Source organism: Populus nigra, chromosome 4, assembly GCF_951802175.1.
Source record: "Populus nigra chromosome 4, ddPopNigr1.1, whole genome shotgun sequence".
In the NCBI taxonomy this organism is placed as follows: Eukaryota; Viridiplantae; Streptophyta; class Magnoliopsida; order Malpighiales; family Salicaceae; genus Populus; species Populus nigra.
The window spans coordinates 15,980,108-16,004,040 of NC_084855.1; the positions used below are offsets into that span (position 1 = coordinate 15,980,108).

The following is a 23,933-nucleotide window of genomic DNA, read 5'->3' on the forward strand; positions in this document are numbered from 1 at the left end:
ATTTATTTCAATTTAATCCTTTAAACTCTTTTAATTGTTTTTTTTCCATGACATTATCTCAATCTTATGCTTATAATCGCGGAGTTTGTGAGTTTATCCAATTTAACAAGGCCTTTTTGTTTTTTTATATTTTTATCCTTCAATATTTGATTGTTTAATATTTTGAATGAGCTTAAATATAATTCTTTTTATTTTTTTCAATTTATTTATTGTTGTTATATTTTTTTATTCATGTTATTTAAATTAATAACTGAATCAATAACTCAAGTCTTGAATTTTTTTATCCTACCACTATTTTTTATGTAGAAAAAATTTATCCAGCCCACAACGTGCATGAGCACCAAATCTAGTATCAAAACTAAAATTATTGAACAAAATAAAATTTACATACACGACGTATAAAAGTCTATATTAAAACTATTAGAAGTAACCTCTAATTTCAATTGAGAGATTCTTCTCTCTTTTTTAACTTTTTTAAACGGTTTGATCCGTTTTCACTATTTCTCTCTTGTATTTTTTTTTATATATATATTTTGATTCTTTATTTAGTATTAGGGTTAAAGATAAAATGCGGAGAGAGCGGAAAAAGGGATCTTTTGCATCAAATATATCACACAAGATATCCATTTAAGACTATATCAAATAAAAAATTAAAGTTTAGATCATGTTTACAAAATTAAACATATCAAATTGTTTGGTAATGAATTGCTATGTTGTGCTGTGAGTGGAATCACTTTAATTGTTTGATAATTTATTACTATGTTATTTGAATTAAAATTACCATTAAAAATGTAATTAAAAATAATTTTTTTTGGTGTTAAAACTAAATAAATTGCTTAATAAATGTGAAAAATAAACATATATCATAAAAAATAAGAAAAAAAATCAAAATATGACTGAATGATTTAGTTAAAATTTATATAAGTTAAGAGCTAATTTATTTAGAATAAAATAATTAATATTATTTAATTTTAAATATTTAAGGTTATTAACTATGCAATTATTACGTACAAATTATGGAGGTTGGTTAATTTTAAAATATATTTTTTTCAAAAAATATAATAAACAACATTCCATTCCAAAAGCATTACTGGTAATACATATTTAATATATTTTATAAAAATTACATTTTATTGTTAGAAACTCAGGCGATTGATTTTTAATTAAGTAAAATAGTAAATTATATATATTTTTTTATTGTAGTCCATCCACATTGAAGTATGTTTAGGGCTGTAGTAAAATTATCCTTTTACCTTTTATTCTTAAATTTTTAAAGTTTTACTTGAGGGGTAAAATAATCTATACACACTGTTAATTTATCATTCTTGATTTGTTTGGGGCAATACTATCTTTTTACTTTTGTAATAAAAATGCAATTATTGTATTGCCCTTAAAAATCAAGCAATAGAACATTTGGTCCATGGATCCCATGATAATTTCAATTTTATCATGAATAGTTGAATTATATAGGTACTCTTACTATGCAAATTTGTTAGCTTTGGTTTCATATGCTTGATTGTAATTTCCTAATGTTTTTTTTTAATGTTATTTAGTCTTATGAACATTTTTGTTTTTTTATATATAATTTTATGAACACTTAAATTACTCAATTACCCTTGTCATTCAAGTATTTTAGCCTTGGCTTCAAGGGTTTGGTTTTAATTTCATGGGTTTTTGTTGTTGTTGTTTAATCATAGGGGCCTTTTCGATTTGTATAGATAAAAAACTCGCTGATATGTACGAATGACAACGGTGGTTGAAATCAAGCTTTAACCACATCATTTTATACATCTCGACATTCCCTTCCTTTCTAAGTAATGCGTCTATAGTAGTGAGGTTTGGTTAGTGCTAATTGGCTTTTCTTTGTTTTTTATTTCTTTTTTTCCCTTCTCTTTCTTCATCAGAATACATATAGGTTATGGAAAAATTTATACCAGCCCTTCAATTTTTGTTTCTTTTGATTCAATTCTTCTTCTCTTAATTGCAATTTTTTATATATTTATATTGATTTTTTCTAATTGAATTTTATTTTCTATTTCATCCCTAGTTGTTTGATTTTGTTAGTTTTTTTTATTAAATTTGGTCCTCATTCTTTTAATTGTTATTTTTTTTGTTTTCAATCTTTCTCTTGATTTACATGTTTTTCTTCAATTTCATCCTTTAACATTTCTTTTCATTGAATTTTTATGTCAAGTTTGATGCCAATTCTTTTAATTGTTATTTTTTAATCATTTTTTTAATCGATTTGTTTTTTTTTTCAATTCCATCCCTAAATATTTAACTTCATTTAAATTTCCCTTAGTATTTAATTTCAGTTGGTTTTTATGTCGAATTTAGTCCTAATTTTTTTAATTGATATTTGTTTTGTTTTGCATTATTTTTTTGATTGATTTTTTCCCTTTAATTTCACCCCTCAATATTTGTTTGGTTAAGAATCTTACTTTTTTGTTTTTCAGATTTGCCTTTAATGAGATCACCCTGGTCTCATGATCCAGGTCATAGATCTAAAAGATTAACTCGAATCGACTTTGATCTTTTTTAAAGTATTTTTTTCAAATATCTTTTTTTCCAGTATTTTTTCGCTTTGTTATTTATGGGGTTGTCCCACTTTCATATCCTAAGTCATGTGTTTGATTTGTTCACTCGGGTTGGTTGCGAGGTTCACTCGAGGCTTTTTTTTATATGTTTCCATCATATTAGCAGATGTCCGTTCCTAATATGTTTTTGATGTGTTCGGCCTTTTATGGTGTGGGTTTATTTAGTCACTTTTGTTTTGTATTTATCGTTTAAGCCATAAGTTTTTAGGGTGTCCTTATCTTTTATTTATTTAAATAAATTTTTTTTAGTAAACATAATCAAGTTATTGTTAATGACTTTTTTTATTATTTACATAAATGATTATCAATTTATTTAGTTAGATTATTGCATAGACTTTTTAAATGTTACTTTTAATTTTTCATGTAAGAAAACACATTGAAGTAGTCTGTATACCTGGTATCTTTTTTAAAAAATTATAACATGCATGCCAAATTCATGATTTTAATGTATTTTTAGTATTTTTTTTCTTTATATTTTTTTGAAATTTTTTTTTATTCTTTACTCTTGGCCTATCTATACCATTCTTTTTGTTTATTTATTATTTTTTTGTAATTTGTTTTTAATATTTTTTTCTTTACACCTTTTGTTTTTGAAAATTTATTCTGCACAAAAATAGTGTTTCATTATAGCAATTGCAATATTATTTTATTTTCTAATTATGTAAAAAATTAACTTGAGATTTTAGATATTTTTATTAATACATATAATTTTTATTATATTTTATTATATGTAAGTATCAACTTTTTGATTTATAATTATGTTTTTTTATTTTATGTAAAAAACATATTAATAAAATCTATATATTAATTCTTTTGTGTTAGAAAAAAATTATTAAACCTTTAACTAAATGAGTTGAATAAACACATTGATATTTTATTTTTTATATTTATTGACACAATTTCAATTTATAATTAATTTTTTAAAATAAATTTTAAAAGCTTAGATATTTATTTATTTATTTATGCTAAAATTACATACCTAGTTAGATACAAAATTATGAAGGAAAAAAAAGTTAAAAGGCCTTATAATGCCCTTACCAGTTACCTCCAAAGAAAAAAAATAAAAAAATAAAATAAAAACAATCCAACATCTGAAAAGCCCTACGTTAACCCCTGCTTTCCCAATTCCCGCGCCTCCTCCACTTCCTATAGCTCCACCAATACAGGTGAGCCTCAACCTCCCCAGTTTAGGTTCTCCCCCCATCATTCCCATGGCTACTACTAGCATAGCATCAAACACTGAGCTATCGCGTGCGATTGCAGCTTCAATCAGACCCTCTTCTAATAAACCCTTGGCCACTCAACAACCCATAGGAAGATGCACATTTAATCGCTTTTCCGATAGATTTCCGCTTCTTTCAGTGAGAGCTACAAGCAATAGTTCGATGTCCAAGGAAAATAGCAGCAAAAGCGGTGATGGGGCTGGTGGAGGACTTACATACAAGGATGCTGGGGTGGATATAGATGCTGGGTCTGAGCTTGTTCGGCGAATTGCAAAGATGGCTCCTGGGATTGGTGGTTTTGGTGGTCTTTTCCCTCTTGGTATGCTTTCTTTTAGATTTCCCCCTTCGCTTATGGCTCTCTCTGGTCTTGGTTGTGAACTTAATTGATTGTGAAAAATCTATGAGGCTACAGATTGTTTTCATGCTAAATTTTTTGTTCTCCTTATAGGCTAGGCCTACGCACTGGGAACTGGGGGGATAGAGTGATGCTAAGACCTTTTTTTTTGTCCTTGTGTGTGTTTTGTTATTGTGCTGATTAAAGTTTTTGCACACAGGGGATTCGTACCTAGTTGCAGGTACGGATGGTGTAGGGACTAAGCTAAAGCTTGCATTTGAAACTGGAATCCATGAAACCATTGGAATTGATCTGGTAAAGTCTGGATAAATCTTGTTATATGCATTTTGCTGCTGTTGATTTGCTTCCTAATTCACTTCTCCTGCTGCAGGTTGCTATGAGTGTAAACGATATTGTTACTTCCGGTGCAAAGCCCTTGTTTTTTCTTGATTACTATGCTACAAGCCGCCTTGATGTTGACCTTGCTGAAAAGGTATTGATAATTGCTTGGTTTACTGAGTTAATATGGTATCTGTGCAAAAAAAAATAAAACTTCAGCTGAATAAGATTTTCCTGCTCTTTTGATTTAGGTCATTAAAGGCATAGTTGATGGTTGTCAACAATCGGACTGCACTCTTTTAGGGGGAGAGGTATTCTTTCTTTATATTTTACTGGTGGATGTCTACCTTTCAGTGCATCGTGTAATGCTGCATCTGAAGATTGACGTTGTTGTAGTCACCGTAGCTTTTATTTTTGCAGTAACAAGGTTATTGCAGTCATTTAACACAATAGTGGCAATTACCAATATGGTGTTGCTGAATCTTTGTATATGAAAGATGGGTTTGCATTGAACTATCCTATTAAGTACATTTGGCCTGTCTTGATCCATCACAAGTTTCTGCCTCATGTGAAATGGTCGTACTCTAGAGAGTTCTTGAAATATTCATCTGAAATAGCAAGTGCCCAATTATCTTTTCATGAACAATCGTCAGCAACAAAGAAATCGTCTACAGTTGAAGGGATAATTTTTGTTTGACAAAATAAGATGCTGGTTTGGAAGAGATTGTCTGTTAGGCTAGGGATGGTCAGAGGCTAGATGTATGTGTGTTGCATCATGTAAGAGGATATGGCATGGTAACTTATATAAGTAGATAATTATGGAAATTCTCTATTCATTTGCTTTATTTTGTCCTATTATGGTCGTGCTATCTGAGGAATAGACCTACCTAATGCATGCTATGAGGTCAAATTTGCTGACACTAAAAGTCTTAGTGGACTCGTATTCCTCCCTCTACATGTGATCATAATTTCACCAACACTTACAACTCTCCTTCGACCTCAATGGTTTTGTTAAATTCCTTCCAGACTGCAGAGATGCCAGGTTTCTATGCAGAAGGTGAGTATGACCTTAGCGGGTTTGCTGTTGGCATTGTAAAAAAGGAATCAGTGATTGATGGGAAAAACATTGTGGCCGGGGATGTTCTCATTGGTTTGCCATCGAGTGGAGTCCATTCCAATGGTTTCTCTCTTGTAAGAAGGTTGGTGTTGGTTTGAGGAATTCTTATTTGTTTCTCCATGCATTAAAACATCATTGATGCCTGTTTACAGCGGTATGATCTTTTTAGTTCCCTGCATTGAATATTCTTATTAATTGATGAATGCTTGTCTATTTTTGTAGGGTTCTAGCTCAGAGTGGCTTGTCTTTGAATGACCAACTTCCTGGTGGAAGTGTTACTTTGGGTGAAGCTCTTATGGCTCCAACTTCTATCTATGTCAAGCAGGTTTCATTCAAGTTTTGTTTCCCTCTCACGTTTATGATTAACATCGTTGAATTGACTACATTTTTATGCTAAAAGAAAATTGTTCCTCTTCAAAAAGGTGCTTGATTTGATTAGCAAGGGCGGTGTAAAGGGCATAGCTCACATCACTGGAGGCGGTTTTACAGATAACATACCAAGAGTTTTCCCGAAAGGCCTTGGAGCTTTTATATACAAGGATTCATGGGAAGTCCCAACCCTTTTCAAATGGATCCAAGAGGTAAATTGTGTTTTACATATAAATGCTGGATTATGATGTTAGATTGACCCAATAACTTGTGAGTATTTAATTTGATTAACTGGTAGATCTTGGAGGTTATGTTTGTTGTAAATAAAAATAGAGATGCGGTGGTATTTATTTCCTTTTCTATTGTTTTCTTATTTCAGGCTGGAAGAATAGAAGATGCTGAGATGAGTCGGACTTTTAACATGGGCATTGGGATGGTTCTGGTCATGACCGAGGAAGCATCTCGCAGAATTCTTGAGGAGGGACAACATAAGGCATATCGCATTGGTGAGGTTGTACATGGTGAAGGAGTGAGCTATCACTAAAATACTACCACATGTTTAAACATGTACGTGCATGCGGAGATGAGAGATATAGAGATTAACGGCTTTTCTTTATTCCTGTCACATGAGCTGCCAAAAATCTTAGTGCCAAGACAGATGGTGGGACAAAAAATCTTACATTTGTAGACTCAATGTAATCCATGGCTGATGACCGCTCCTCACTTGACAATGCCTTTATCATTTGTGCTATTTTATTTTCTGAAAAGTTGCTGGGTATTCTAAAAAAAAGAGAGAATTTCCAGGTCACCTTTTCAAAATCTTAAAATTTAGGTGAGTAATCGAGCCCAAATCAATGGTGGTTTGTAATGCTCTGCTAATAATACAATTGAAGTGCTTTTGTTATTGGGACGATTGATTTATTACTGATAGCAAACACTGAATAATCGAGATTTCCCCTGCTTTTTTCATACCCTTTCTCACAGCTAGTTTCATGTGTTCCTCACTTAGTTCCCCCGCCTTTTTCTTACCTGCACCATCACATTGAATTTTGTTCCGCTTGATCTCTTAGCAACGGATCTTTCCACGCCATTCTTCTGTTTGATGTTTGTACCTCCAGGACAAGAGGATTTTGTCAAATTCTGCCTAACCCCCAGCCTAACTGCATCATTTCCTTGAAGGTTTTTGCCAGGGTTCTCAGTAGCGGAATCTGAATCTAGCTGTAATCTACTAGCTGCTGGTTTCCTCAAGTTCTTGCCACTACCATCCGATTGCCACAGTCTGAAACTTATTTTATCCTCCATCTGGCTCCTTTGCTCAGCTTGCAATATTTGTCGATGATAGTGAGGGTGAGTGTGGCTCCCCTGATTCAAGTTCTGAAAGCAGCGATCCCTCTGTGGCACTTGCTGATGAAATGTATTCTCTTTCCCAGGCTTTAGGGGCATCTTGCTTTGAAAACCTTGCTGCCCTTTGTCTAATTCCTGTAGATAATAATGAAAGCCAGACTCGGACAAACTAGGAATGACATTTTTAGGTGGATATCTTAGAGGAGGTACGACTGTTGCAGGAATCTGGCTCTCTGTGGTCAAAGGAACCCGCAAAATTTCGCTTCTTTTCAGCTCCGAATTTGCATCTTCCAGTTCAGTTTTTAGGCTCTTGCTTGGGGTAACTGAAGGTATCCTGTCGATGCCTGGAGCAGCAAAGGCAGGGATGTTTTTCTTGCATTGCTTCCCATAAGGAGGATCCAGCTGCCTGTATAATAATTATGATTACACTGAATGGTTATCAAGCTACGGGCATTGAAACAGAACTCAAATATTTTAGCCATTAAAATCCCCATATGCAAATCTTACAGATGTCAAAACTAATCGGATCGGTTCTAATCTCCAAATAAGAGAAGAGAAAACAAGAAAAGGTTAAGAGTTTATTTTCCTCCAATCTTTCAAGTCTTGACTTTTGAGTACCAGTAAACAGGAAGACATTAGTACCTTTTGTGAGAAGGTTGTTGAAGATGGATGTCGAGTTTTCTCCAATCAATTCCCTTTTCCAGGAGAACAACTTCTCTGGGCCTGGCAGAGCCAAAAGGGTCTGGCTTCTGCTTGTGGTGCTCCTGAAATCGAGCTTGTTCTTCCTCTTCTCTCTCTACCTCATCTGCCCACGAAAATGCTGCAGAGACATTTTTTATCCTGCTATCCACCATTCTCTCTACGTGTGTTTCTCAACTCCAACGGCTCTTAGCTGTTTCAAATTCAAAAGTTGGAGGCTTTGGAGCTTTCCGATTCAATCGCGCAACCCTAAGGTGCCATTTATGTAAAACCACAAGGGCAATTTATTCGAAATTTCCAGCTAATGCATAATTGTTTTGTTATGTCAAGCACAAGGGTAGCCTTGTAATTTTATAATTTTCTTTATTATGATTGTCATATGTCAAAATCTTCTCATATTTTGTTTTAAAAAATCCACGATTGCTTAATAGTTTATATTTAACAAATATAATCAACCACAAAAAAAGGAATAAGAGAGAATCATAGGGAGTTTTTAGTAATATAGAATGTTTTTTATTTTTCAATTTCAGTTTCCTACTTCTTTTTTTAGTTTTTATTTTCCACAAAAATAATATATTTTAAAATTATTTTTTATATTAACATATCAAAATATTTTTTAAAAAATAAAGAAATTTAAAATTAATTTTAGCTAAACAGATCGCAATATGAGTGAATTTAGTCTCGCAGCATTATTGACTTTACAGAGAGCATAACAACTTAATTACTCCCTTCTTAAAAGGACTAATAAAGCCCAAGGGTGAAGAATTTCAAAGAAATTAACTAGTAATTGTTTCTTAAGGAGTGTTTAGGTTTCGATCTAAATTTTTTTCTAATATCACATGACATTATATTATTAATTAATTTTATTTATAACATCTTATATATATATATATATAATAAAATATTTTAAATATCTGTGTTAATCTTTTACTGCTCAACAAAATTTACACAACAAATTTTGGTTGAAATTGTTTACTTCTACATCTATATTTTTAGCTTTTTTTTCTGCTTGATGAACTCAAGTAACAGACTACGAGCGTGTTTGGCAGTGTGGTTGCGGGTGCTTTTCAAATAACTTTTCGTGCTAAAATGCATGCCAATGATTTTTTTTATTTTTTAAAATTTATTTTTGACATCAGCACATCAAAACGATCCAAAACGTGCAAACCATATTAAATTTTAATAAAAAAAAAAAATTTTAAATTTTTTAAAAACGCAGCCGCAGCCGCGTTCCCAAACGGTGCCTACGTACCATGACAGGAAATCTTATGGTCTCGCGCGTAAGGCCGATTCCAGTAAGTTTAAAAAAGTCTGTCCCTGCGCACTGTCTGTACTTGATCCATATCTCACGATGTATATATTTGCATACATCTTTTCGAATTTCGGAGTCAATGGAGCATCTTCATCTTTTTTTCTTCTTGAAATATCTATTCAAAAATAAAATGCAAGCACGATGATACAAGCATAATTATTCAAAAATCAGTGGAAGTTTAGCAACGCCTCTTTCACAAAAAAGAAAAAAGTCCTGAAACTGCTAAATCCGCTAACAACAAAGGCAACCAAAAACGTTGTAGAGAATTATTCAGAAGACAGTGGATGTCTGAGATCATCCACTTGTTCCTTTTTTGGGTGTTTCATGGTACTGTAGATACGAGATCTGTCTTTGAAGCCTCATTTGCTGGCGGAACTTAGCTATGAACTCCTCCGCTCTCATATCAATCCCTTCTTCCTCTGCTGGAATTTTCTCTTCACAAGTTTCGTATTCTTCTTCATCTCCACCTTTTAATAAGAAACTCCTCCTCATTCCATCATAGCACTCATAAACTGATCCATCTTGCTGAATATCATCTTCGCAAACTTCACCATCAAAATCGTAGTCAAAATCAACCTGTGGGGTTATGCAAGGGATGTTGAATCGCATGGAGGCTGGGCGATGCATCTTGACGTGGAAAATGGGGGTCTTGTCGAAAGAGAGTTCGTGCTCTCCATAATATAGCTGGCGCCTGCGAGGAGTATGTTGTCCCAGGCTTTTAAGAAACCTACGCACAACTCGTAGATGATCCATTATCAAACGCCTCTTGAAAACACCACCTTTTCTTGCCCACAACAATGCTAGGCGCAGGATGTTCCATGCTCTATGAGCAACATCATTGCCATTTTTCTTCAGCATTTTCAGATCTAGTTCAGTAGCAAAAAGTAGCTATATATTGTGCGTGAAAAGAGACTGAGGTCGAGATTGAAGGTTCTGTTGGTAGTGAAAGCTTTCTGATACAAAAAACTGTTTCTATTTGATATTTTCTTTTGCTGAATGAAAATGGCGACGATGGCTCATTTATATGCGTTGGGTGTTTTTTAGACGCGGTGTGCTGAGAGAGAGAGAGTTGTTTATCATTTTCCTTGGAAAGCCGAACGCAGCTGGCGTTGAAATGTGAGCTGTGGGCAACGAAGACATGTGGGAAAGAGGTTGTCCGCGGGGGCTTCAAGCTGGAGTTTTAGTTAATTCCAAATCTAACCCATGCCATTGTCCTAACACTCAACAACCGTCATCGGCCGCTATATTTTTATACGGTTTTGGGAATTTGGAATTTGAAACATTGCTCGTAAGAAATCTTTAACTTTCTTTAGACGAATTTTTTTTTTTTTTTTATTCTCAACAAACATGGTGTTTTTCTCTTGCATCATGATTTCAGTCAAGTTTTAAGTAGTAAATACAATTATGATAAATTATTTTGACAGTTTTTCTAAAGAATTCTTGAAATTCTAAATAATATGTGAAGTACTGTCAATATTGTAATGAATGTTACAGCTAATGTTTTATTTTCTGGTAAAATTAAGTTAATTAGTATCTTTCCAAGTAACTTCGTAGCAGTGGTTAGACTTCACTATGAAAGGGTAAAAAGAAGCGGGCGATGGTTGAGTGTTGGAGGGTCCCATGTAACGTGAAATCAGCACATTTTCTGGTTGGCATGTTTTTGTCTTGCTTCTGTAGTAAGAAAGGAGAAATCTCTCACAAAAGGTTAACGACTTTGTACAAGTAAACGTTTTGCTTAATTTTTGGTTTTAAAAATCCTTAAGAAGCGAGAGAGAGAGAGAGAGAGAGAGAGAGAGAGAGATGTTGATTTGTATTTATTAGCTAACTAATTAATTTCTTTTTCTTCATGGGACCTGCAGCTGAGTACTGCGGCTAAACCGTGTTTAATTTTCTAGCTGTGCTAATCATTTGATATCGTTTTCTAGCGTGTAAATATTGATTAATCACTACCGAACCCGCAAATGATGAGGTTGAAAATGCCAAGTATTTTCTGAAGCACATAACAACAAAGACAGTGCATTTTTATATGAAAAAAATCTTGTAATAATCAACAGGAATTAATTCCAAAGTTCCAAGTTATAAACAACTTGATCGGGTCACTGAAGTTAAGGAACTGACTTGGATACCACTCGGCTTCATGCTGCTCTTGCTTCGTTGGGGCGCGGGTTAATTAGGTCTGATTCGAGCAAATTTAAGCTTAAGGGTTTCTAATCACAGAATTAATGCTGGACAGCCCATTTCATTCATTGTTTGGTCAAATATACCAAATAGTGCAATCCAGTTACTTGTGTAGGTGTGATTTGTCAGGACACAGCAGATCAGTAACCTCTTCTGGGTCAGTATTTTTTGACAATTTGAACTCAATACTGCTGGCTAATTACTAATAAGCGAGGTCCATGGGCAAGACGACATGCATTTTTAAACTGTCACATTCAACAATTTTCGAAAATATTGTTTTCAGTGTCCGAAAGCTCAAACATAAGTGGTTGAGAATTTGGCAACAAGCTAACGTTCAAGCCAAGCAAGTTTAAGCCATTCAAGCTCATCTAAGTCATTCACACCAATTCATTTAACAAACACACTCCCAAAGTTTTTCGCTATATATAATTTTTTTTTTCTATATTTACTAATTTAAACAGTAAAGGATTCTAATTTATAACGATACAAGACTGGTTTTTGTGAGAACAATCAAAACCAAAGACAAAACCTACATCCAAGAACATATATATACCTTAGCTCAATACAATCATGAAAAGCTCAATACAATCATGAATTTTTCATAATTTCACTAGTGGCACTATTTATGGAAAATTGAATAAAACCTAATTCATTCATTCCCTTTTTACATTTTTTTTTCAAAAATTCCTTTCCATGATTGACGACTTAGAAATTATAGGTTATAGGAGAGTGATTGACCTCCCTACCACAGACACTTCAGCTCCTCTAAATATTCAACAAATCACTCTTCCGATGAAAATACATAATGATGCTATTGTAGCTATATAAAAATAACTTCACACTTTTTATTGCACATGTGTGACGTCTCAACGATCGTTCTCTAGGAGCGGGATCACGGTGGTGATGGATGGAAAAAAAATTGAAATATTCTTGTTTCTTATCAATAAAAAAAGAATAGAGTCATCACTTCGTATTTTGATCATTAGAAATCCTAACTGGTCTTAGAGTTCGAATAAGAAGACTGATTGTTTATAGGGATGACGTATCACTCCTAGTACATCTTATTTAAAGTATGCTGTATTATTTGTTTGTCTGATATAAACTAAGGTATTGTTATATTTTCTAACCATTAGTATATGTAAGATTTTAAAAAAGTTCTTCTTGGTAAGAAGATCTTATCTTATCAAGTTAAAACCTAACCATTCTAATGTCAAAAATATATTTTTTGCATTTTTCTTTTAATATTGGAAATACATCTTATGTATAAGTTTGTAATCCTTAATATTCAAACAAACAAGATAATATTTTTTGTTATTTTTAAAATGTAAGCCAAGTTCTCATGGATTTCATAAAATGGTTATTAAATCCAAAAAACATGCAAATATATCAATAAAGTATTTTTCTTGAATTTTTGTATTTAAAGATGCTAAATCATGCCTTGTATATATTTATTATTTAAGTTAATATGATTTTTTTTTGAGAAACTTGGCCATCATAGTTGTCTTAGTTTTTTTGATGGGGTAAGGAAAAATATGGGGAACTTGAAATTAAGTGTAAGATGATCTTTCAAAAACTTGAATTTTTTTTTAAAATTAAACTAAGGTTATGTTCGACAAACACAAATAACATGCTTTTATCAAATTTATTTTAACCACGATTTCAACTTAAGACAAATTATCATTCATCAACTCAAAACTGAACAATGCAAAAAATCAAAATAAATCTTATTAATTTCACGAAATTATATTCAAATTTCATGCCAATTCAAATAAATTAACATCAATCCAAACATAAACCATGAATCAAGAGATCAATAATCGCATGAGCTTCTAAGAATGAACACCACCTTCACCAAGTGAGACATTCTCATTTTTTCATGGAGTGTTACATTTATTTATTAAAAAATTATGTCTTTAAGAAGCTCAACTAAGACAACTATGATTATATTATAAATCCAATAATGCATATATAAAATATGAGAAACATCATATAGCTTATAACATAAAAGAGTAATACTATGTGCAAAATCCTCCAGATAACATTTTATGGATATGCTTGAGTATGGTATTATAGCTTTGAGCATGACTCCATCCTTAGCTTTCATAACCTCTTTGTTAAGATCATCTCCCGCTCCAATACTAGTAACATTTTAACTAAAAAGAGCATTAATGAGCCATTCACCATCATACAATGAGAAAATAAGAGTAACATAGTATATCTCTAGAGGTTTAATAAGGAAATTCTTAACGTGGAGAACCTACTCGAACCATTACCACTAAAGTTTTGATCAGTGGAGTCTATAACTATTTTTTATGGGAACAACTGTATATTTTCCCTAACATAACTCTCATCAACATGAAATAGACCATGAAAAACCATATTCGAGTAGAGAAAACTAGTGTGACCAGATAAGAACGCCCTCGTTTCCAGCCACGAAGAGCAGAATCTCTCCAGTACTATCAATCACCTACTAGGGCATCTAATAAAAGTACCAAATGATCCATTTGTTATTACCTAAAACTCTCTAAGCTCATGACCACATTTCAAATCACCACACATGCTGAGGTATTGGCTGTCATTAAGGAAAAGAAAATTCATATGATACCCACTTTATATAAAGAATGACACGAATACAAGGAACTCTAACAAGTTTTGTCATTTTCACTAAGATCATGGTCATGATACTGAGGAATGTCATGCCTTAAAAAAAAGATAGAAGGGCTAATCATCAATGATCGCCTATAATAATTTGTAAGGAAGGAAGTGCAACCCAAACAAACAAGAAAAGATCTTTATGATGCATTATCCGATATATGATAATTTCCAAAAACTATATCTCTACTTACACGAGAAAATCTTTTAAACTTTTCAATAAAAATAGTAGTGCATCTCTATATCTTCAATGGAATCTCCATATCTCCAAATGGATTATCCATATCTCTAAACAAGTATTTATGTCTTCAATAAAATATTTATTGCAAGATCTTCAATTCTCCAAATCTCTAATAAAATCTATATGATAAGATCTCCATGTCTCTAGATAAATTGTTAATGTCTCTAATAAAATATCCAATATAAGATCTCTTTGTCTCCATTAAAATATCCATATTTCAAACAAAAATATATATATGCATTGTTTCCTTACACAATACTTTAACACAAATCCCATGATCACAAAGCATTCTTCATTTTCTAAATATTAATGCTCTCAACTTCAAGAGAATTAAACACAATCATTGAACTCTCCTCTCTCTTGTAGGAACATTAACAAAACTCACGAGTATTTATATTAATAAAAACCATGAGAAGGTCATATGGCATGCATAAAATAATAAGTGTTTTTTTCCTTCTACTTATGTTGGTTAAGTTTTTCAAACATGATCATTTAAAAGACTTGAGAGGCAAATAATAGTGCACAAAACTAAAAAAAAAGAAGTTTGTCCATGTTTGGATAAAATTATATCCGTTCTTGGACACAATCATCCAAACCAGACAGGTCTCCTACCTTTTTGTTCTTTTGCTCAAGCATACATTTCAATGTATTTTTGAGTTTCTAAGAAGTGAAAGCAGCATCATACACCACCCACAGGTGCACACTTAGACATTTATGTTCACATAAATTCTCTATGTAGAGTAAAAACACTAACCTCTCTACTAATGGTAGAACAAGAACCACAAATCAATGACAGACACTAATCTCTCCACTAATGGTAATAATTTTTGTCCACTAACCATAAGGTCGTTTTCCATCATTATTTCACTCATCATAAGAAACTCGTAACTTCATGCACCACGTGGTATCTACAACACCACCTTTCATACTCCACGAAGTAAGTTGACGTGATCAAGGTCTATAAATACCTCTGGTCATTAGTTAAAATTTAAAGCCAATCCAAGTAAGTTCAAGCCATTTGAGCTAGCTCATCCAAGGATTTCACACCAATTCATTTAACAAACACGTACTCCCTGTTTATTATTTTCTCCTCTTATATTTACTACCTTAAACATCATAGGTTTTTTTATTTTGACATGAGACTTGTTTTTGTAGCGACAACCAAGGCCAAAGATAAAGTCTACATTTTAGCTCACACTTCAACCTAAGAAATAAGCATTGAAAGCCTAATCCAATCCTGAAATTTCAAAGAATTCATCAAACTGCTTTCTAGAGTTTCATATTTTAGGTTTATGTTTGATATGGTCTGACCATGATATCTTGAGCTAATAAATATAGGAGTAGCAGGTAACAAGCAATATTTTATTGTAGCTAGCCACAAGGGGAGTTTTTGTTTTGTTTTTGGATCGAAATGAAAGGACGAGCCACAAGCGAAGTTGGGGTTTGAAATCTGCACTTCGTAGATAATGGCTACATTTTAGCTAGCTGAACTGTTATCATCAGGAAGCTTGTATTCACAAATCACAGGGGCTCACGACAATCACCTAGGTGGATGGTTGGAGAGAACAAGCTGGCTGGACCATTGTTTATAAGCCATGGGTGATGGGCCTTACAAATACTAACCTTCACCTAGAAAAAAAAGAAGAAAAGAGTAACATGTAAAATTAGAGTGACGACGACACTTTTTTTCTTAATGTGTGGTTCCTATATTATAGTTTGTCATACCAGAAGCAAACTAGGCATGTTCAAATGAATTCAAACTTTTAGCTTTTCTCCGCACCATCTTATGTTCAATTTCTCATCTTTATATATATATATATATATATATATATAGACATACACACACACACACACGCCCATTAAAATTATCATAATTAGCCAATTTATTGTACATTATCATGAGGCTTGGATTCTAAAAAGTTGCAAAAAAAAAAAAAAAAAGAGAAGAAAAGAAAAGAAAAGAAGAAGAAGCATTTGATAATCATTCTTTTCTTTTTTAACTAATCATTTGTATACTTGAGATTTACATTTCACTTTGCAAAATTAGTTTGTATAAAAAATTAATATAAATTGTTTGTAAACACTATATTTTATAAAAATCTCTTTAAGTACACTGATAGGATATATGAAAATTCAAATCCAACTAATGAGATATAATCTTAGAAGCACGATTATCATTAAAACCAAAAGCGTAAACATTGATATGAGTATTTGAAGATTAGATTATGAGAGTTTTAATGCCATAATAAGAAAGGGTTAAATAAACTTCCAATAGAAAATGGTTTTGCCTTTTATGCATTTCTTTGTTTTTTTTCCTTTTTAAATTGAAACCCACCACCTTTTCTTTTGTTTTCACCTTACATTCAAAATTGAAAAACATACAGTAGGGAAACCTTAAATCTAAAAAGAAAAAAAATGAAAAGTGCAAAAAAAGACGATTCATTTTTTTTCTTGAATTTAAGGGCACTTTATATAGTATTATTCAATTTTTTCATAACTATGTTTAATTAATTTAAGTTAATGAGATCTACTAATTCTCATATTTTTTCTCTCTACAAAAACCTTCAACACTTCACCCTTTTTACATCTTTTATTCCTTTAATTTTATCCAATTAATATTTTCATTCCCAATTTTCTTCTCATAGCAAATCTAATAATTAGCTAAGTATATGTTAATATTTATCAATCAAATTATACAGATCGTATTCATAACAAAAAAAATGTCATTAATTTGTTGAGGAAAACTGAAGAAACATCCCTTCAAATGATTTTTTCAAGATAGTTATAATGCATGTTTCAAAATTATGCCAACTGTGCATTTTAATATTTTTAAATAAGATCGAGTAATTACGATATTGGTGACATTTTAGTTGGTGTGCTTATAAATTCAAACTTCACCTTAAGTTGTTATGGCTAACTCTATTTAACGAGTATACATGGCGTTGATCATTACATTATGATCCAACGATTATGAGACTAGCTAGCTAGCTACCTATCTCAAGTATTGTTGCTACACATATGTTTGAGACTTTATGCAAAAACAACCATGACAGGGCTTGCCAATGACACTGTATTCAACGATTGTGCTGCATCATTCGTGGTGTCTCTTGCTTGTGTGTTAATTGAATCCTAGAAAGGGACTTTCCATACAAACATTTTGTGTACATTGACAAACGATCAAGCCCATACCTTCATATAGAAATCATATGCTAGATGTATAATGAGTAACAACGTTTATGACTAGCTTTATGTTTCTTTTTTTCTTTTTACAAACAAACCCTTTCTTTCCTTTTACAAATAAACTAGCCAAAATAATCATAAACATATACAAATAACTATTGATGATGTCTCAAAATCTAAGATATGTAAATACGAGGTTATTTAATATTTGAGATAGTGGTTAATTAATATGTTCAAGTGCTTGATTTTCTTCTTCTTAATCTAAGAAACTCCAGATTTATAATGAAAGCTTGAGTACCTACAAAAATAGTCTTAATCGGGGGGACTTAAAGATCCTTCTTAATCTTCTTCATGTTTTATTTTCTTTTGCATTATATGGAGTTATTGTGGTCCCAAATAAATATCCCATCATTTTATTGGTGCTTGATTTTACAAACATTTATTTTTATTATCATTTTTTCTGGTTGTCCAAATTTTCTTTGGATTCACCAAGTCAATCGAGTCACATTAAGTTAAGCTTTGCATGTTTTTGGTTTTTTTACTAGAAAACATGTTAGTAGTATAACTCCAATCATTTATCTGTTTTTTTTCTTTAAAAAAAATGATCTAACCACAACTTAGCGTGCTCTAAAGATCTAGTATAACTCCAAGCAAAAAAAGTAAACAACTAGAAATTAAGATCATGAAATCATTTGTCAATTAACTTTTAAAACTATTGAGCTATATGATTTTTTTTAAAATTATCTCAAAACAATATTTTCTTGAGAATGATCCTAAGGAAGGACATCTTTAGTCAAATCCTAAAAAAAATAAATTTAACTACATCGCTAGGAAATTTAACTCTTTTATCAAGTAAATCTTTTCTCTGCTTTTGTTCTCAGCAAGGCTCTAGCGAGTTTGCATTGAACCCTGCCATCACAAGACTTTCATGTTTGGGTCCTAAAGAGCTCTCATAAAATTTCTCTATACCCATTCAGAACTGTTATCTTGAATCGTTGGATTTTAAACCAATACTAAGAAGTTGGAGTATGTGTCATCGAGATTCAAACCAATACTAGAAGCATTGTATTGAGAGAAAAGATGATATATTTTTTAGAGAAGGGAAGAAACGTAAAAACAAACCCTAGCCACTATTAAGGGAAGAATAAAAATTAGAGAACAAAAAGACAAAAAAAAAACCTATCCAAGGTGCCTACAAAAAGACACCCTAGCCATATGAAAAAATTCCAAAGAGAAAAGGAGGGTGAGTCAAATAAACTCTACCCGCTGCCGTTGATAGAGAGAAAGCATGCAAAAAAAATGAGAGTAAAATTTGAAGAAAAAGTGTAGTAAAAAAAAGAAGAAAAATAAAAGAAAAAAAAATTCAAGTCTTCTTCCTTAAAACTGAGCCACCAAACATCCATCATTAACCATCTTTTCAACCTAAAACCGCCGTAGACTACTACACTATCAACAACATAAACCAATTTTAGCCACCCAACCAAAAAAAGGCTAGGCACCCTCTTTCACTTCACAATAGGCGCCACCGATAACTTCCCTCTCTACACTTATTATCGATAACAACTCCACCCTTCGACCACCAATATCGGCTACCAATAATGCACACCAAGATAACTAGCAAGAACATCTATCATGGCTATAACAAATGAAACAACTTAGTCCATAATTGAAATAAAAACAACTTTTTGCATAAATGATCCATCAAAATCCAGGTTTTATTTTGGTTGATTTTGTATTTGGGGAGAGGAGAGAAAGAAATAATGTTAGAAGATTTTTTTTATTTAACTAATTTTTTGTTTATAGTGTTTTTAATATATTATATATAAAGGTAGTTTAGTCTTTTTGTTTAATTTGAAAAATCTAAATTGATCTAAGATATAAAATATAATTTCTAAACGAAGAGAAGAGAGACAAAGTAAAAAAAGAAGTATATTATAAAAGTAACAATGTAATTAAAAAAAAAAGGGAGTTAAATTTGTATGCACACAAAATGAGATTATTTAACCCATTTTCCAAAAAGTGATGAAATGCGTTCTCTTTTGAGAGGCATTTATGTCGATCAAACGCGCACACATATTTTTTTTATCTTTGTTTTATGGTATTTGATCCTTCGTACTAACTGGTTAGTCTTAATTTAAATTGAATATTCCAAATCATTTACGTGCATGATGATACCCAATATTCCAAATTAAGTAAGCATGAATCATTGCTTCACGTAAACCATGGCTTCTTTCCAGTTATGTATGTCTTCAAGTAAAATATATTTTCAAAAGCAGAAACTTCAAATCAATATATATTAAGATAGAGGGATGGAGAAAATAATGGAAAACCAAATAATTATATGATATTTGCTTTGCATAACATGTTAGGATTATTTAAATATTATATTTACAGGAACAATAACAATAAATGGACTGGAACAACCGGAGAATAATATCTAAAAAAACCTAGCTATGTCAGAGATGAGTTGTATAGTTTCTCCTTCTATGACCATATATATATACACACCCAACAACATAATAAAAGTTGCACCGATTTTATGAACCCATGTTTCAGGGTCACTAATTTTCATGAAAAACGTGTATAGATAATTTTAGTACATGCAAAGCAAAAGCAAAAGCAAAAGCAAAAGCAATTGCTTGTTGGGTATCGGAGAAGACCAGTTCAACCACCGAGAGAAACTGGCGGTGGCAAATGAATGTGAGCCGATGGACTGGTTTTTTAGGTTTGTTTTCTAGAAATAGATCCTGACGACTTGTTTGCCTAAAGTAATGCTTGCACGTCGCCTTGCGCCATGACAGAAGAAGAAGTCGCGCATCTTCCTCTGCTAAGGTCTAATTGACTGAGTTACAGAGATGTGTCTGAGAGATTTCAAAAAAGAAAAGAGAGGCTACTGATCGAACAGGCAGTGATGTGTTTTTTCCATACAAATTTCAGCTAACTACTCCAGTTTCTATGCTGGAACTGGACGGTAATAATGCAAGAGGATTTGAAATAAAAGAAAGAAACGTATATTAGCAAACAGGAGTCCATCACATACAAATTACATGACCGCGAGCACTGCGATTGGAAAAGTTTCTTCTTTTTTCTTTCTTTTTTGATATCTAGGATTCCATTTGGCAAGTTGGTTAGTGGTTAGAACCTCTGCTCGAAGGAGGTTTTATTGTATTTATTTATTGAAATAGTATTTTGTTTTTTTTCTTTTTAAATCAATGTTTTTTTTTTAAAATTTTATTCTTTAATATTTTTTATTGAGTTATCATACTCTTATGACATAAATTGCGGGTTTTGCAAGTTAACCCTATTGATTCAAGTTTTTTTCTTCTTTCTAATTCACTTTTTTCTTTTCAATTTTATTATTTAATATTAGATTGATTATAAATTAGACTTCATGATTTGTTTTGTTTATTTTCTATTATGTTATTTCGATCTCATGACTTGAAAATAGTGTTTAAAAGGTTAACTTAAGTAGACTTGAGTGGTTTTTTGTGCCTTATTTTAATTGATTTTTTTTCAATTTTATTATTCAATACTGGGATGATTGAAAATTAAGCTTCATAATATGTTTTAATTTGCTTAATTTCTATGGGGATATCTTGGTCTCATGATCAAGGTTGTCGGTTTTGGCATTTTAACCACAGTTAAATTGGGTTGTTTTTTTTCTTTCTAAAAGGTTATCTCGGTCTCATGACCCAGGTCATAGGTTCTTCAACATTGGTTTTTCTTTTTATTGGATTGTCCTCGTTTCATGACTCGGGTTACAGGTTTGACTGGTTAACCCAATTGACTTAGTTTTTTTTCATTGACTTTTTTTTTCCAATTTCATCATTTAATAATTAATATTGTATTTGATTGAGAATTACGTTTCATAATTTTTTTTGGTTTGCTTTTTATTAAATTATCTTGGCCTCATGAACCATGAATAATGCTTAACAGGTTAACCCGAGTTCACTTGACTTATTTTTTGTGTTATTTTTTAATTAAGATTTTTATAAATTTAATCATTTAATATTTGGTTCGACAAGAACGATTGAGAATTCAACCTCATAATTTGTTTTGATTTTCTCTCTAAGGGTCTTAGTCTCATGACCAAAGTCATGGATTTAATCGGTTAACCCGAGTTAACTCAGGTTATTTTTTTTTTCTTTCTATGAGATTATCTTAGTCTGATGACCCGGGTCACGGGTTTGGTGGATTGACTCCAGTCTTTTTTTATGTTCTTTTTTAATTGATTGTTTTATTATTGATTTTCTTTTCATGAGGTTATCTCGGTCTTGTGACCCGGGTTGCGTGTTCTGGTTAATTCGGGTCTTTTTATTTTTTCAATTTTATTCTTCAACATTTATTTGATTGAGAATTAGACTTCATAATTTATTTTGATTTTTTTATTGAGTTATCATATTCTCATAATTAACTCGAGTCTTGGATTTGACATGAAAACTCGGGTTAACCCAAGTCAATGCAATATATTGTTATCTTAATATTAAAAAAAATGTTATCTTAAATTTTTTTTAGTTAAACTTTATTTTTAATGGGTTTGCTTTTAAAATCACATATTCAACTGAGTTATATCGAGTCAATTATCAAACAAGTTAAATTTTGTTTGCTAGAAAATAAAAACATTAACAATATCTGAACATTTCTTTTATATTCAAGAAAAATGTAATCCAACCCAAAACGTATCACAAATAAATTACTTAGGGGGTATTTATTTCTCGGAAAGTGGTTTTCGGGAAACCACTTTTCAAACTTTCCTGTGTTTGTTTGCCATTAGGAAAGTTGGTCAACGGAAAACACTTTCCAGTCAAAGAAAAATTTGGCTTGGTTTTCAGGAAAGTGTTTTCCTTTTATTTTGGACGGAAAACAATTTCTGGAAATTGTGAAAAATTTAGTATTGTCATATTATTTGCTGATTATATCAAATTTGGTTCTTAAACTTTTGATTGCTATATATAATTTGTTTTGAATGTTTGTTTTTCAATTTCATCCCTTCGAATTTAATTTTTATATGAAGTTTGGTCCTCATTTTTATAATTGTTATTTGCTTTTTCCTTATCATTTTTTAATTGAAATTTTTTATCTATCAAATTTGGTCCTCATTCTTTTGATTGTTACTTATTTTATTTGAAATAATTTACGAAATGTTAGTTATTATTATTTTAATTTCTTCATCTTTTAATTTTTTTTATTTTTTAGATTTAATCTCTATTATTTTGATTATTATTTATTTTATCTGAGATAATTTATGAAATTATTATTTTTTCAATTTCATTCTCATTCAACTTTTTAATTTGTAAGATTTGTTCCTCATTATTTTAATAAACTTGAAAAAAATAAAACATGAATAAGTTATTTTCCAGCTCAATATTTTTCATGACATAACCAAATACTAGAAAGTGTTTTCCAATTTATTTTTCATCACACCACCAAACATCAGAAAATAATTTACTTTCCTGAAATTCACTTTCTAAAAGGAAATTACTTTTCAGCAAACAAACAGGCCTTAATAATAATCTATTTCTCCACTGTATTCCATTTGGTCAAATACAATGTTAAATGATTGCTCAAATTGAGTAAGATCAGCATGAATAACGCACTAGCTTCACTAATAGGAACATTCCTCCCTTAATGCATGGGAAGGTTGTGGGCTCATTTCCTCAAAAAGGAATGAACCTAAATTCATATTTAAAGGAAAAAAAAATTGGTTAAGATCAACAAGTACCATCGTTCTTTTTGCCCTTATACAGTGAGGAGTCTAAGGAATTAATTACAGCAATCGTATTCTACTACACTAAGCTACTGTTAGATTATGAAAGATAGTATCCATGTAGTAACTATACGAAGGTCAGTTTTTTCTGAAGATTACTCAAAATTAATTCAATCACTTTAAATTCTAATCTTTAAATCTACAAAACAAAACCCCATCTCTCTCTCTCTCTCTCTCTCTCTCTCAAGAAAAAAAAAAGAAAAAAGAAGAAGAAGAAGCAAGTACGTACTTGCAGACCACAAACTCCAACATGCATGTCATTGGTAATTATTAAAAGGGATGGGCGTAGAAAGTAGGGAAATTTAATATATTCTCCGCAGCTAAATTTCAAGATGGAGTTTTTGTAACGGGCAAACTATACTGATTAATGCATCACGAGGGGTATCTGTGAGTTGTATACAACCCATCACACTAATTTTTGTGCATGCATATTATATAATTGTAGAATTCAAACAAGCATTAGGGAGTATTCCGCGCTTAACCTCCCTAAATTCTTGGTTAAATGGCTACCTCCCTAAATTAGTGGCTATATTTAATTATAAATAAATGACCACCTCAGGGTCATAAGAGCACATATAAAT

At 31.6% G+C, this 23,933-nt stretch overlaps 3 protein-coding genes across 3 annotated transcripts; 1 reads left to right on the forward strand and 2 right to left on the reverse strand.

Annotated features, from left to right (window-relative positions):
• Positions 1 to 3,657: 3,657 nt before the first annotated feature.
• Positions 3,658 to 6,948, forward strand: LOC133692343 (phosphoribosylformylglycinamidine cyclo-ligase, chloroplastic/mitochondrial-like). The gene is made up of 8 exons (XM_062113212.1): positions 3,658 to 4,139; positions 4,375 to 4,469; positions 4,546 to 4,647; positions 4,745 to 4,804; positions 5,520 to 5,692; positions 5,833 to 5,935; positions 6,033 to 6,191; positions 6,359 to 6,948. The coding sequence occupies exons 1-8, from the start codon at positions 3,809 to 3,811 to the stop codon at positions 6,521 to 6,523; spliced, it is 1,188 nt and encodes a 395-aa protein (XP_061969196.1). The 5' UTR covers positions 3,658 to 3,808; the 3' UTR covers positions 6,524 to 6,948.
• Positions 6,822 to 8,555, reverse strand: LOC133692344 (uncharacterized). The gene is made up of 2 exons (XM_062113213.1): positions 7,966 to 8,555; positions 6,822 to 7,729 (listed from the first exon to the last, which is right to left on the reverse strand). Exons 1-2 carry the CDS (start codon positions 8,175 to 8,177, stop codon positions 6,985 to 6,987), a joined length of 957 nt encoding a protein of 318 aa, XP_061969197.1. The 5' UTR covers positions 8,178 to 8,555; the 3' UTR covers positions 6,822 to 6,984.
• Positions 8,556 to 9,402: 847 nt separating this feature from the next.
• Positions 9,403 to 10,462, reverse strand: LOC133692346 (uncharacterized). Its single transcript, XM_062113214.1, has one exon. It carries the CDS (start codon positions 10,190 to 10,192, stop codon positions 9,629 to 9,631), a length of 564 nt encoding a protein of 187 aa, XP_061969198.1. The 5' UTR covers positions 10,193 to 10,462; the 3' UTR covers positions 9,403 to 9,628.
• Positions 10,463 to 23,933: the final 13,471 nt, after the last annotated feature.

Coding starts and splice junctions, on each gene's coding strand:
- LOC133692343 (XM_062113212.1), top strand. CDS start 3,809: ATGGCTACTACTAGCATAGCATCAAACACTGAGCTATCGCGTGCGATT. Junction 5,936..6,032: donor CTTCTATCTATGTCAAGCAG/GTTTCATTCAAG, acceptor CTCTTCAAAAAG/GTGCTTGATTTGATTAGCAA. Junction 6,192..6,358: donor TTTTCAAATGGATCCAAGAG/GTAAATTGTGTT, acceptor TTCTTATTTCAG/GCTGGAAGAATAGAAGATGC.
- LOC133692344 (XM_062113213.1), bottom strand. CDS start 8,177: ATGGTGGATAGCAGGATAAAAAATGTCTCTGCAGCATTTTCGTGGGCA. Junction 7,730..7,965: donor CAACAACCTTCTCACAAAAG/GTACTAATGTCT, acceptor ATTATTATACAG/GCAGCTGGATCCTCCTTATG.
- LOC133692346 (XM_062113214.1), bottom strand. CDS start 10,192: ATGCTGAAGAAAAATGGCAATGATGTTGCTCATAGAGCATGGAACATC.